The sequence below is a fragment of the Callorhinus ursinus genome, unplaced genomic scaffold, assembly GCF_003265705.2.
Source record: "Callorhinus ursinus isolate GAN/ISIS: 27379988/994484 unplaced genomic scaffold, GSC_fseal_2.0 scaffold12, whole genome shotgun sequence".
In the NCBI taxonomy this organism is placed as follows: domain Eukaryota; kingdom Metazoa; phylum Chordata; class Mammalia; order Carnivora; family Otariidae; genus Callorhinus; species Callorhinus ursinus.
In genome coordinates this window covers 70,414,604-70,428,761 of record NW_027397074.1, presented here as the reverse complement: position 1 = coordinate 70,428,761, position 14,158 = coordinate 70,414,604, and the positions used below count along the sequence as shown (strand labels likewise).

The window sequence follows — 14,158 nt, the reverse complement described above, 5'->3', positions numbered from 1 at the left end:
GGGTTAGAAAACCAAAGTAAGGGCATCCTTGGCACCTATGAGCAGGTGCTATCACCTCAGGATGGGTAAATATATTAAATATATGCATTTGTCTCTTATTGGGGGGTGTGGTGCTGAGGTTCTGTCCCATCCCTCAACTGAGATGTTGTGACTGGGGATTAAAGTTATTTCATACGAGGATGAAGAGGACTTTACCAAACCTGCACCTAAGAATGTGGTCAACTGGGCGCCTGAGTAGCTCAGCGTCTGCCTACAGCTCAGGTCATGATCCCAGGGTCCTGGATGGAGCCCTGCATCGGGCTCCCAGCTCAGCGGGGAGCCTGCTTCTCCCTCTCCCACTACCCCTGCTTGTGTTCCCTCTCTTGCTCACTGTGTCTCTCTCTGTCAAATAAATACATCAAATCTTTAAAAAAAATTAAAAAAAAAAAAAAGAATGTGGTCAGCAACATCACCCAATTGCGGGTGGAGCCCATAATCATGTCCCCTGACTTTAACAGGAACTACGGGAAAAAGCATTTTAAACCTTGTGTCACAGCCCCTGTGTAATATCTCCCAGGTGGAATTCATGTTTGCATTCACTATCTCTATCTGTATCTGGATCTATATCTGTGATGTGATAGGCTGTTCTGGATGGTCTGAAAAAGTGTCAGTAGAATAAGAAAGACCCTACATTAAGAAGTTTAAAATCTTCTAGGGGCGCTCACTCATGCATAAATATAACCAAAATGTAATAAATCCCAGAAGGATTGTGGAATAGCATTTATAAAGCACTTTGAGTTTCCACTATAAGCTCAGGTGATCTGGGCCAGCGAGCTTGCTAGTGGGAACAAGCTGCTAAATAGGACCAAGGACACAGGCCAGTTACCTGGGAACAGATCAGCTCACAGACCATAGGTGACCCCAGTAAGCCCAGCCAGCTTCCGGTCTCATTCCTGAAAGTCCCATTGTGCATATGTATGTGTGGGGGGCGGGGTGTTGGATACTTGGGAGGGTCCCTAGCATTCTTATTTTGCTAAGTCTTCAGTTACAAAGAGCAGGTCCTGTTTCCTAAACCCGGATGTCTGCTCTCATTTTACATTTTGCCTGATCTGGTAATTGGACCGATCCCAAATCGTGGGAATTTAAAATGCCCCAATTTTGAAATACACATTCTCCTTTTACAAAACTAACATGTTCCTTTCCAGGTTTCCAGAGAAATTGATCCACTGAGTGCAAAGTACTGTTTTAAATCAGAGAGCATATAATGTAAATTTTTTAATTCCCAGTTTTTTAATTGTACTGCTTGGTTCCAGACAGAGAAACAAGCTTTTGTTGACATGGATATTAGGGGAACAGTACTAAAATACATCAACGATAGTCACACATCCCACGGTATTTACAGGGAACACCCTCTGTCTTTCCCATATGCGGCATGGAAAACAGGGTCAGAACGATCCTGCAGAAACTTCCCGATGAAAACAGCATGGTCAGCCGTTCCCAAGGTTGAGCCCAGCTCCAGCGGAACCCCAGCTAGGGCTCCAGCGCTTCCTTCGCTGCCCCAGAGACTCCGTGCCAGTCCCGCAGCGCCTGCGTGCAGCCGACATGAGGGGCTCAAGGAGTCCAAGGTCCCTGTAACCGGGCTAGGGCCAGGGCACCCTCCTTCTCTCCCAGACCCACCTGAAAGACACTCCAGACGATCAGCCCAGGAGTCTCGTGAGCCAGATCCAGGCTTCTTCCCCCCGCCCCCCAATCCCGCAGCGTCCAGGGTTAATCTACCCCTCCCCTTCTAGGTCCGCTTCATCCCACTTCCCCTGCCCAGGCGCCAGGGGGCTCCGGAAACTTCATTTTCCTCCCCACACCCCCACCGACAGCTTTTGCAAAAACAAAACAACATAAAACAACAACAAAAAAGGAGGGGATTCTTCTTTGTTCTTTCACTGGGTTAACTCGGTTTATGGAATTCAACTCCCACCCCCATCCCAAGCAGGCAGATTTCTCTCACCATCTCATCAAGTGCTGGCCCCTTCATTCTGTGTTCTGGTCCTGGGCTAAGTGCTCGTCCCGTAGTGCCTTAGTTAAAATCTCATAGCAAGCCTCGGAGGTCAGTGGTGTGGTCCCTATATTACAGATGCAAAAATCGAGTACCAAGAGCAACTTGCCCAGGGTCTTTACTAATTAGGTGGGCACAGCTGGATTTGGAACCCAAATCGGGTTTGACCCCAGAGCCCTAAATCTTTATTGTTGTTCTTTGTACAGCAAGAATAAGAATAGTAGCTGATACTTATTGAGCATTAGTATTTGCCAGGCACTGTGTGCAAAGTATTTCCCCAAACTACTCTCAGAGGCAGGTATGCCACTTACCAGTTACTCGGTCTTGAGCGAATTTCTTAACCTCTTTTTGACTCAATTCCCTGTCTGCAAAATGAGGCTAAAAATATAGCTGTTGTGAAGAGTAGATGAAATAATATTGGTAAAGCCCTGAGAACACAGACAGGCACATATTCATCCCTCAAAAAGTCCTTTTTTTTTTTTTTTTAAACCATCACCTCCATTTGACAGGTGAGGAACCTAGGCTTGGAAAGATGAAGCAACGAATGAGTCCAGATTGCCCAGTGCACACTCTGCAGCGCAGACCTGCTCGCAAGTGGTGCGGAAGGCGGGCTCGCCCGCAGGTGAGTTGCACCTGGCAGCCGGGAGACGTGCTTCTCTGGAGTTGCAGCACAACGCGCCGCAGCCCGGAGGCCTGGAAAGATCCTTAGCGAACACACAAGGCTGGGGGGGGGTCGCCTCGCTCCGGATTTGGGCGTGCGAGGGCCCTGGCGGTGTCGGGGGTCCCTCCGGATCCCCACAGAAGCACTGCGGGAGACACCTGTGAGCCGGGGCGGGCTGACCCGCGGGCGGGGGAGCGGTCCGGCGCCGGGAGCCCCCCGGCCGCCCCGCGCGCGCACACACACTCACCACCCCGCCCGCCCGGGGGCCGCTCGCCCGGAGCCCGCGGGCTGCCCGCGTTCCCCCGCCCGCCGCGGCCCAGGGCGGAGTTTCCTCCTCTGCTCATTGTTCCCGGCCCAGCGCCCGCCCCGCCCCGCCCCGCCCCGCCCGGCCCCTCTGCAGACGCCCGCGCGCTCCTGGGGGAGGAGGAGGGGGCGGGGGCCGGCGCGGACGGGACGGGAGTCGCCGCAGCCGCCGGCCGGGCCCAGCCGCGCAGACACCGCCCGCGACGCAGCCACCCGCCGCTCCTCCGCCGCCTGGCGCCGCGCCTCAGCCCAGCTCTGCCGCAGCGGCCGCGAGGAGGGGCCGCTGGAGCGCGACTCGGGAACCCCGGGTCACTGCCCGGCCGCCGGAGCCACAGTCAGGCCTCCGTGAGCGGCGCCCACGCTCTCGCCGTTCAGACGCTCGGACCCGCAGCCACCTGCTCTCGGCCCGAGGCCAGGACACGATGCGCTCCGCGCTGGCGCTCTCGGCGCTGCTGCTGCTGCTGCTGCTGCCGCCGCGCTCATTCTCCCAGGAAGGTGAGTGGTGGCCCGGGCTCCGCTGCGACCCCGCCGTGCCCGTGCGGCCCCGGGCGGGCCGCACCTCGTGGCGGGACCCCGAGCAGCCCCCGCGCGCGCCTCTCGCTGGGGCCACACGCGGAGCCCTGACCTTGAACCATCCACTCCCCTTACAAACCCGAGAACACTGCAGGTGCCGGGCCCGCGCGCGGATAGTCCCAGGTCTCCATCCCGATGGAGTGGGAGGTGGATTGTGGTGGGGCAAACAGTGGCGCGCCGGCCATGAATGGGTTTGCGGGCAAAGCGAGCGGGGAGTTGGGGCACCGCGAGGCCCCACGCTTTTGCGGGATCCCCCAAGATTGAGCGCTCTTTTTCTCGGTGTCGGAGGGGATGAGAAACGGTATCGTGTAGTCGTTGATTCCAGCAAAACGGCAGGCTGGAAGCTCATGGGGAAGTCGCTGAAGCAGGTGACAAGCCTCTGGTAACGGCTCACGCGGGTGATGTGTTCCGCGTTGGCAGAGAGGTTTTTTCCAAGCAGTGTGTGCCGTTGGGCTCACCTGAGCCTGTGCTGGGGCAGGTAAAAGGGGAGTAAGTGGACCTTCCACAAGCTCAGAGTCACCTGGCTGTTTTGGATCCCTGGCTTCTATACTACTAATATACTTCTTTACTCGCACATGGCCAGGAAGGTGAAACACCCCCCCCCATATAAACAGGAACCTGCCTCATGAAACAAGCTTGGGTGCACCTTAGAAACAACCCCCATATTTTTTCTGAAGGTGAAATGTTACCCTTTTAGGGGGACAAGGGGGTGGTCGCAAACTCAGCCAAGCAGGTGTCCCAAAGCCCCTGAGAACTGCTGGAGGGTCAGCCCCAGGAAAGAGAGGCGTTTTCTTTGTGGCCCGCCTGAGCACATGTCCGCCAGGAGAAAGAGTGGAGGGGGTGCTCCTCCCCTGGGGCCAGGAGGACTTTGGTGACAGCTCAGAGAGGGAAAGGACCCTGCTGCTGGCAGGCCCTGGCATTTGGGGCTGAACTCTTAGGGGCAGCACAGACTCTTCTCTGCACCTCATGGAACCTTGGGTGGGAAGGGGCTGGTTCTCTGAGGGCAAGCAGGTGTGAGCATCCCGCCATGGGCGGCCCTGACACTCCACCAGCTCGGCCTAAAAGGAAAGGCACTTGGCAGCGGGCAAAGGTGTATGCTCCCAAAGGGTATGTTGTGGTGTGAAGAGTGGTCTGAACAGCTCTGAGGATGACAGTCACCTCGCATTTGCACGACCTGCAGGGCTGAGAAGATGCTGGAGTGTGGCCATTTCTCAACCCTGCTCTCAGAGCAGCCAGACTTCAGCGAGGGCCTTGACACGCACCTTTTTGGAGAGAGCCTCTTAGCACCACCCAGAAGGGAGATGGGCTGTGTCAGGAAGGATAGGCTAGTTCCCCGGGTGCCAGAGCCTAAAAAGACTGAGCTTTGAGGAGAGGCCGGGGGCTGTTCTGCACTAAGAGATGCTCCGGAGCCAACCATGGGAAAAGCTCCAAGCCCAACTCACTGCTGGCTTCAAGGCTGGGACTGCCTTCCCTAGCATCTGGGCACTGCCCAGAAACCATGCCTCTTCCAGGAAGCCCTCCTCAAGCCCAGCACGGGGCATGGCATGTGGAAGGAGCTTGATACAAGGGAAACAAATGAACAGCAATGACCAGCCCCGCACTCCCATCTCCACCAGCAAGTCTCTTGGCCTTTGCAAGCCCCCAGTGCCCAATCCCTAAAACGCTATTGTGATATATAATAAGGGGATAAAAGTAAGTGTTTGGAAATGTGTAAAGCACAGGGAGTCTCCTTATTATTATTTGTATACCTTGAGGCAGAAAAGGCTGGAGGGGTACAGGCGTGCTGCTCAGTGGCTGTGCTGATTTAATACCTTCCTAGAGGGGCACCTGGGTGGCTCAGTTGGTTAAGCGACTGCCTTCGGCTCAGGTCATGATCCTGGAGTCCCGGGATCGAGTCCCACATCGGGCTCCCTGCTCAGCAGGGAGTCTGCTTCTCCCTCTGACCCTCTTCCCTCTCATGCTCTCTATCTCTCATTCTCTCTCTCTCAAATAAATAAATAAAATCTTTAAAAAAAAAAAACAATACCTTCCTAGAGGGAGTCAGTAGGGACTACCCTATCTCTCTGCCCTTCTGAAGGTGTGGCCACCTGGGCTGCCATCATCAAGGGTGGGGTAACCCCCCAACTGAATCCTGTGATTCAGTTCTAAACCATAAGGGGTTATAGTGCGAGTCTCCGTAACAAAGGAATTACCCCACCCAGGTCCCCTACGGAGCTTACCTTTTAGTACAGGCGGATCACGCCGCCGAAAGCATAAACAGCGTTAAGCCCAGGGGCCCGACAGTCCATTAGACAGATCTCCTTTCAGTACTTTCGGTTGATATTCATTTGGTTGAGCCACATGGCAAGTTGTACCTCTGAGCTCAGTTTCCTTATCTATAAGACAGAATAAAAGAGAAGAGGGCATCTCTAGTTTCTTGTTATGTAACATTTCTGGGCTTTTCTGCCCCGTTAGCTGCGGAAAGGACAGGCTGACTTGGAACATCAGTCTGATCGAGTCATTCCATAGGTGAATCCCGGGAAGGGAAAGGTGGCTCGGTGTGGTGGAAAACACCTCAGACTTTGGGTCAGGCAGACCCGCGAGACTGTAGACAAAATAGCGAACCTCTTGAGCCTCGGTTTCTTTGTCCATAAAATAATGACAAAGCTACCTTGTACGTTGCTCTGAAGATGAGAGAGAACAGACGGAATGAGCTCGACAGTGTGCCAGACTCATGGTCAGAGCTCCATCAGTCCTAGCTGTGATGATGAATAAAGCATGTGTATTGAGAACTTGACAGGTCTAAGGCCACTGAGCGGCAGGACTCTGCTCATGTTTGTGGGTAGCAGTTGGTATGTGGTAGCAAAGGCTGAAGCTTTTGAGCCACGATGTGGGGGTAGAGGAGGCTTGAGCAAGAGAAGTGCTGAGATGTGGGGAGCGGTGACCTAGGCAAAGCTTCCAGAAGGAGGTGGGGATTTTAAGATGAAAAGGGTCAGTGTGGGGGTGCCTGTGTGGCTCAGTCGGTTGAGCGTCCAGCTCTTGGTTTGGGCTCAGATCATGATCTGAGCCCCATGTTGGGCTCTGTGCTCAGTGGGGAACGTGCTTGGGATCCTCTCTCCCCTTCCCTCTGCCCCCTCCCTGCTGTGTGCTCTCTCTCAAGTAAATAAATAAATCTTAAAAAAAAAAAGGGTCAATGTGGGGTGGTGAGACCATTTCATAGGCTGGCTGGGGCAGGATGAATTGCAGAGTGGAGGGGAGACACACGCTGGGGGTCATGATGCGGGTGCTTGAGATGGGTTGAGCTGTGGGAAGGCTTTGGGGAGGAGGTGAGCTTTCAGAGCCCAGTGAGGAAGTTCCATGGGATGAGGTCAGGGGATGGTGAGTATTCCTAGCATGGTGCTGCTTGGGCATGGCTCTGAGGCAAGAGTGAGCAGGCCATGGGGGGTTAGGAGCAGACGGGTCTCAGCTGGTGGGAGAAGACGAGGGGTAGGGGCTCACAAAGCTCCCAAGTGGCAGCTTGGCCAGAGCTTTAGGGTGTTGGCTGCCCCAGGAGGGGGAGAGGAGGGGGGCTTGGCACTTGTTGGAGGGGGTGTCCTCTGGCAGTCACCAGGGCACGGGAGTGGGGATAGGCACATAGGCACGGAGGCTGCACCACATCTGCCTTTTCCTGAGGCATCCAGGCTTGAAGGGAGAGGAGGGGCTCCTGCTGGGTGGGGTTTGAGACCTCTGTCCTCTGGAAGCTGAGAGAGGAAGGGGCCCCTACCTGGTTGGAATTCCTCTTAGCAGGGCAGACCAGATAATTTAATCCTGTTTGTCCTCAGGTATCATCTTTGCTGAGAAGCCTTCCCTGGTTTCTAGATGGAAGCAGATGATGTTTGGGTGTCTCTTCCAGCCATGCAGGGGCCCCTCTAGGGCAGGGGCAGCCACAGTCTCTACCTCCAGGGCCTCCTGCAGCCATGGGCACTGAGCAGTGGCTCGACATTTTATCTGCACCTTTCACCTGAGGGGAACTGCCCAGGCCCTGGTTTCAGGCTTTCGGAAAGGGGACCCCGAGACCAGCTCACATCCTGGGCAGTGATGCTGGCCAGTGGGCTGTTTCTGCAGCGGCCAGAACTGGCAGGGACAACTGTTGAGGGTCGGGGCTTCTGGGCTTGGGGTCCCGGACTGGACCAGTGGCTGCTGTGAGGACAGCTTGGCACTTAGCTCAAGGGCCCCCACTCCTCAGGAAAGTGGGAGGAACCCTCTGGACAGCTCACTGCACTTCTTGGGACAGGGGTCAGGACTAAGATGGTTCTACTCTGGTAAGAGCTTCTTCACATCATCCGTGCCGAGGCCCCAGGAGCCCTCTGCAAGGTTGCTGAATGGAAGCTGCATATTGGAGAAGGACAGTGGCCCTCTTCTGTCCATCCGCTGCCCATGTGCCCGAGCCTGAGCCCCAGCCCCAGGCCGCCTGGAGACTTCCTCACTCCTAGAGGCCAAGGAGCTCTTTCCTCAGCTCTGGGCTCACTTCCTGTTTGCATCTGAGGGTATGATGCAGGCCAGGGAGCTCAGTTGGCAGCGTTTCCTGTCACGTCCCACTCCCAGGAACACAGGTGAAGTTGCTCGGGGTCTCTCCTTATGGGTCCTGTGCCCGTGGTGGGGATGTTAGAAGATCAAGGAGGTTGTGACTCTGGGCCACACAAGCCTCATGACCTTCAAGAGAATCTCCACAGAGGATACGGTACAAGGAGCCTGTTCGTATTTGCAACAGCATTTACCATGAGACCCCTTCAAGTAGGCTGTTCAAAATAGAATTCAGTTGGCCAAGGGTGATTTCCACACTGCTTCTAAATAACCCAGAAAATCATAGAACACAGAATTCTAGAGCTGGGAAGCCTTCTGGAAATCTTCTACACCTGCTCATTTTGCAGATGAGGGAATGCAGACCAGGGAATGGGGTCGCTTGCCCAAGTCTTCGTGACTCCCAGCGACGGTGCCCCAGGAGATGCGTGCGCGCCAGTATGCTGCCATAGAACTGGGCTGCGCCTTTCTGTGCTAATTCTCTCCTGGGCACTGGAGAAACTCATCAAAACCCTTTTTAGAAAGGGTTTCATGATGGTGGCAATGCTATACTGTGCCCAGATTCTCCCCATCCCTCCACCTTCAGGGTAAGTTGAGGCTTGGAGCTACTTTATTCCTTGGAGTAAGGCTCTCCAAGGGCTGTGGCCACCATGCGGGCTACACCGTACCTGTCTATCTCCCATTGCCTGGGAGCCCCGCTAGTGACTACAGCATCCAGCCAGCATCTGGAACACGAGTGGGCAGCCATGCTTATTGGATGCCTCGTGCACACATTCAGCCCTTCCAGCATACCCTCCACCCCAAGCCCTTGTATTGGCTCTGGGCTGTGGTCCCACCCTGTACCACACTAGTGATAGTCAGCGCAGACCCCCAGCTTTGCTCAGCCTCCCGGCCACCCATCCTCCCTCTGTTCCCACCCCTTTCCCTGACAAACCACCACCACCCTCTCTTCCTTTGTAGCCTTATCCCCCTCGGGTCAGCCACCTCGAACTTCCCTATGGCCAGGGCGCTGGGTGGCACCCCGTCCGCCAATTGTCGTGGCCGGAAGGCTGTGTGCCTCAGCCCAGGGGGAAGAGAATTCTGAGGAATGGTTGACTGAGGCTTGCCAGGCAGCCCCAGGTTGGGATGCTGGGGGCCCTCCCAGAGCCAGGCCCCCAGAGACACATGGGCTGGTGAGGAGCCCACAACTGTCTCGCCTCTACCTTTCAGCATAGAAGGGACAGTGGGGAAGCTAGGCCTGAGGAGGAGGGCACTTTGGAGGCCTCGCCCCCTCTTCTTACCTGAAATTCACGGAGCTCTGTCCAAGGGGCCCTTTGGGTTCCCATCAAGTCTGATTCCCATGCTAACTTGCTTTGAACATGCTCAATGGAGCCACAGTCTCCAGCCAGGGTAGCAGGAGGTTGTCCAGGGATGGATTTTACCTCACAGACCATTCCAGAGAGGGGAAACTGAGGCACAGCACCAAGCGCTCACAGTAGGTGACACAACCAGCTTTTCTCCCAAATATCTACATGCCTCACTCCCTTGTTTCTGTCCGCTGTCCACCGTCTCAGAGAGGGCCTCTGGGCTGCCTTGTATAACACACCCTCACGGTCTTACCCTGCATATTTTCCCCAAAGCACTCATCACCTGGGACCTGCTCATTTCTTTGTGTGTCTCTCCCCTGAGTAGACAAGTTCCATGAGGGCAAGGTCCTCTGTCCAGTGCTGTTGCTGCAACACCTGGAACAGGACCTGGGATATAGTAGATGCTTAGTAACTGCTGAATGAACAAGTGAAGGAAGGAATGAATGAATCAGTGGCAGGGCTGGTTTAGAACCCAGAGTGTTGTCTGCCAGTTCCGTGCTGTCCACTTGCAAGGCTCTGACCAGGTTCCAGAAGAAGAGAGGCAGGTGGCCAGTGGGGCTGGCCCTGGGCCCTGGAGGGATGGATGCCTGGGCATGAAGGGGAGCAGGACGCGGGGAGGCAGGAGCGCCATGGGACGTGCAGCAACCTCTTAGCTGCTTCCGGGCTTCCCCCACCCAGGGGACCCTGCTGTTGAAGGTTAGGGCTGCCGGTGGTTAGAACTTGATTTGGCTGCTCTTAGCCATTAAAAAATAGTGGATTGACCAAGACAGATAGACGTTCCCTCTCACGTGATAGACGTTCAGGGGGCTGGAATGGTGGGTCTGCCATCTTGAGCATGCCGCCTTGTGGTCCAAGATGGCTACTGGGGCTTCAGCCGTCAGGAAAAAAGAACGAGAGCGTTGTGGCTCCTCTTTTGAGGGTACTTGCCAGAAAGCACACACCACACTTCCAGTGACGTTTGTTGAACATAACTTGGTCCTGTGGCCACACCTAGCTGCAAGGGAAGCAGGGAAGCAGGGAAGCATACTTCCCTCAGGGAAGAGTAATTTTTATTTCAGGCACCCATATGGCTAACCCAAAAATCAGTTCAGTTATGGAGAAGTCATGGAGGGCCTGGGTGGCTCAGTGGGTTGGGCGTCCAACTCTTGGTTTTGGCTCGGGTCATGATCTCTCGGGGTCGTGGGATCGCGCCCCCTGCGGGGTTCCATACTCAGCACCGAGCTTGCTTCTCCCTTCTTCCTCCTCCTTGCCGCTCCCCCCTCCCCTGCTCGTGCCCCCCCCGCCCCCGTGCCTGCGCTCTCCCTATCTCTCTCTCTCAAATGAATAAATGAATAAATAATATCACTTTCACAAAGAATGGATGTTGGACCATAGCCTTAGTCCCTGCAAACCTTGGATTTCTCTGCAGCTGCCCGCAGGCCTCATCTTGCCAATCACATCCGCTGCTTCTGCACAAGGGAAACTTCATGGCTTAAGGCTTTGCCCCTCTTTGGCTAAGCCAGTTCCAGCTTATCCCTCATTTTCTTTCTTTCTTTTTTTTTTTAAAGATTTTATTTATTTATTTGAGAGAAAGAATGAGAGAGAGAGAGCGCACATGAGAGGGGGGAGGGTCAGAGGGAGAAGCAGACTCCCTGCCGAGCAGGGAGCCCGATGCGGGACTCTACCCTGGGACTCCAGGATCATGACCTGAGCTGAAGGCAGTTGCTTAACCAACTGAGCCACCCAGGCGCCCTTATCCCTCATTTTCTGTGGCTCCCGCATTTTGGTGTGCTGATGGAGGAGTTCCTTGTCACGCACAAGGAAACCTGACCACCTCCCACTTAGGCCCCTTAGCCTGGACCTGCCCCAGGGAGCCAAGGTGCCCTGGGGACCGCCCGTGAGCCAGGCGTCCTCTGGGGTTGGCCCTGGGGGACCTGCTTCCCCTCACTGTCCTTGGAATGGGAAAGAATTTCTGCACCGGATCCTCCCCTTTCCAGCTCAGCAGGGACAAGTAGAGGGCGGAGGGAGGTACCATCTTAAGAGCTTGGTCCGCGGATGCTCATGAGAGCACAGCTGGAGGCCAGGGGCTTTCAAATCCGGTGGCAGTCCTCTGTGGAGCTGGTTTGGGGGCCACCGAGAGGTTGGGATACACCGAGAGGGGAAAGCTAAAGGGAGGCCAGTTTAGGGGGGACTCTGCATCCCCCCACTTTGGGCAGCTCTGTTTTTATCTGTTCTGTACGGTAGGTCTCCACAGGAGAATTCCTTTGAGAAAAATTCTGCTGTCAAAGAGAAGAAAAATTGAAATCGCTTGGCACGAGGCCCCAGGCTTTGAAGTTAGAAGCCTGGATTTTAGTCTGAGCTTCGGCAGTTGCCAGCCTTGTGGTTTCAGACTCGTTCCCTGGCCTCAGTTTCCCTAGCTGTAAAATAGGTGTTAATGCCTTCCTCCACAGTGAGGGGTAAAGACCTCTGGTGCACCTGACATGTAGTAAGCATCAGTACACCGGCTTTAGCTCTCGCCCCGTGTGAGGTTGATGAAAGGGACCCTGCCGCTGCCCCTCCCCAGCTGGAGCACGTGCGGTGCCCTCTCCAGGCCAGGCCTTTGCCCATTTATTCACTGGCCCATGGCTGGGTCACTCAGGATGAGCGTGTTGCGGACCACACTCACAGATGAGAGTGGGCTCAGCTTAGAAGGGGCTGCGGTGGCCAGCACCACCTGCCACATGCATGCCTGGTTCCCACCTGGTGCTTCTCGCCGCACTTTTCGGGTGCACTGCCCTTCACTTGAGGCTGCAAGTCAAGGCTTTCCTGAAGCCACCAACACCCTGATCCTGGCAGCCCCTGAGGCTCTGCCCATCACACTGTGAAATGGAGAGTCATATCCTATTGTCTACCGAGATCAGTAGTCCTCTGGCCACTCGTGCTCCGCTGCCCCCGGGCAGGCCACAGATCTGAGTATCACCCTCTAAATAGCTTCCTTCCTCCTCCTCCACCCCTACCTGACTCCAGTGCCAAACTCACGGTGGCACCATCCAAGCCAAGCAACAAAGCACGATGGCGGTCTTTACAGCATCTCTACACTTTTCCTTCTTCGGGGAGGTTGCAATCCAGCAGCAAATATAAACCAGGGAACCAAGTATCTCCTCCCAAAGATGAGAAGTGGGAGGAAGATAGGAACTACTCACAGAGCTGCATTTGGCTTTCTGCACAATAATCACTGGGGGGGGGTGTGTGGTAAATTGCTCTGTGCCTCAGTTTACCCATATGGTAAATCAGGGCTAGTGCCCTCTTTTTTTTGTTTGGTTTTGTTTTTTACCTTTTCTGGGGGGTGGGGTGGGGAGGGCTCCATGCTGGAGCCCGACGTGGGTCTTGAACTCATGACCCTGAGATCAAGACCTGAGCTGAGATCAAGAGTTGGATGCTTAACCAACTGATGCATCCAGGTGCCCTTGTTTTTTACTTTTACAACTCAGTAAAATCAGCCGTGTCTCAAACTATGCCTAAAGAGAACATCAGTAGTCCTTAAAAGATATTAACAGTTATGCTCTCAGTAAATGTTTGATAAACAAATAGGAAGTTTTACATGAATAAAAGAGAAGCATGATCCAAAAAGTTTGGGAAAGGCTGCCTACTCTTCCCCTTCTTGGAAAGTCAGTGCCTATTATGATCTTAAATGCTCCCAGATCTTAAAGGCCCCTTACTGCTTTTGCTTAAGTCAGCCTTCCCCAAATGCCCTTGAATCACGGAAACTTTACCTTTCCTCCTCCGTTAACACCTGGTGGGAAATACTGATGTAGAGGTGGAGGGACCACCTGTCCCAGCTTGTCCAGGACAGAGAGGCACACACACTGGGTGTGTGACTCAGTGCTAGGAGCCACACAGTCCTACTTAAGGAGCTGGACCAGGCACACAGGGTCAGGAGCATTGCTACGCAGGATCTTCTTGGAATGGAAATGTAGCCTTACAGCGCCCTCCTTCCTGAGCGGATTTGTAGGAAGCCACATGGAAGCTTGTGGCCAAAAGGCTGCTTGTACCAGAGTCTGTGCAGGAACAGAACAGGTTCCATCCCAGGCCCGTGGCCCGCCCCCATGAGTACTTATTAGCAGTGCTGCTTCTCAGATAGAAGTTGAAGGCGTTATTAAGAAAATGGTGGGTGTGCATGTTTTTGGCATTGGATCTTTCCACTCAGATGGGGGCACCTGTGGTTTGCCGGTTGATTCTGGCTGCTCTTTTCTGGTGGTGCTTCTTTCTGCCCCTGCTACTTTGAGTCCCTGTTCCTGAGAGCATCATGATTTCTTTCTTTTTTTTTTTATTAAAGATTTTATTTATGTATTTGAGAGAGAGAGAATAAGAGATAGAGAGCACAAGAGGGAAGAGGGTCAGAGGGAGAAGCAGACTCCCCGCTGAGCAGGGAGCCCGACGTGGGACTCGATTCCGGGACTCCAGGATCATGACCTGAGCCGAAGGCAGTCGCTTAACCAACTGAGCCACCCAGGCGCCCGAGAGCATCATGATTTCTGTTGTAAGTTCCGTCCGAGGCTGTCACCCTGCCCCCGGGGGCTTGGAGAAGGGGCTTCCAGAGGATGTTGCGTCAGCCTGCACTGCCACGATGGCTCACGGGGGGCAGTGGTGCTTGGGGCTTTGTTCTCGGCCCTGGTTATGCGTAGATCTCATCCACCTTCAGGCTGTCGTTTTTCTGGGAGTCAGGGAGCCGAAGGGTGGAAAGGGGGT

General features: G+C 54.6%; 1 protein-coding gene across 1 annotated transcript in view; it reads left to right on the top strand.

Annotated features, from left to right (window-relative positions):
• Nucleotides 1-3,110: 3,110 nt before the first annotated feature.
• The window catches only part of PODXL (podocalyxin like), a 45,231-nt gene continuing 34,183 nt past the window's right edge, over nucleotides 3,111-14,158 (top strand). The window contains exon 1 of the mRNA XM_025854773.2: nucleotides 3,111-3,488. Coding sequence (XP_025710558.2) covers nucleotides 3,416-3,488 — 73 coding nt within the window. The 5' untranslated portion in view covers nucleotides 3,111-3,415. The remainder of the gene's footprint in view (nucleotides 3,489-14,158) is intronic.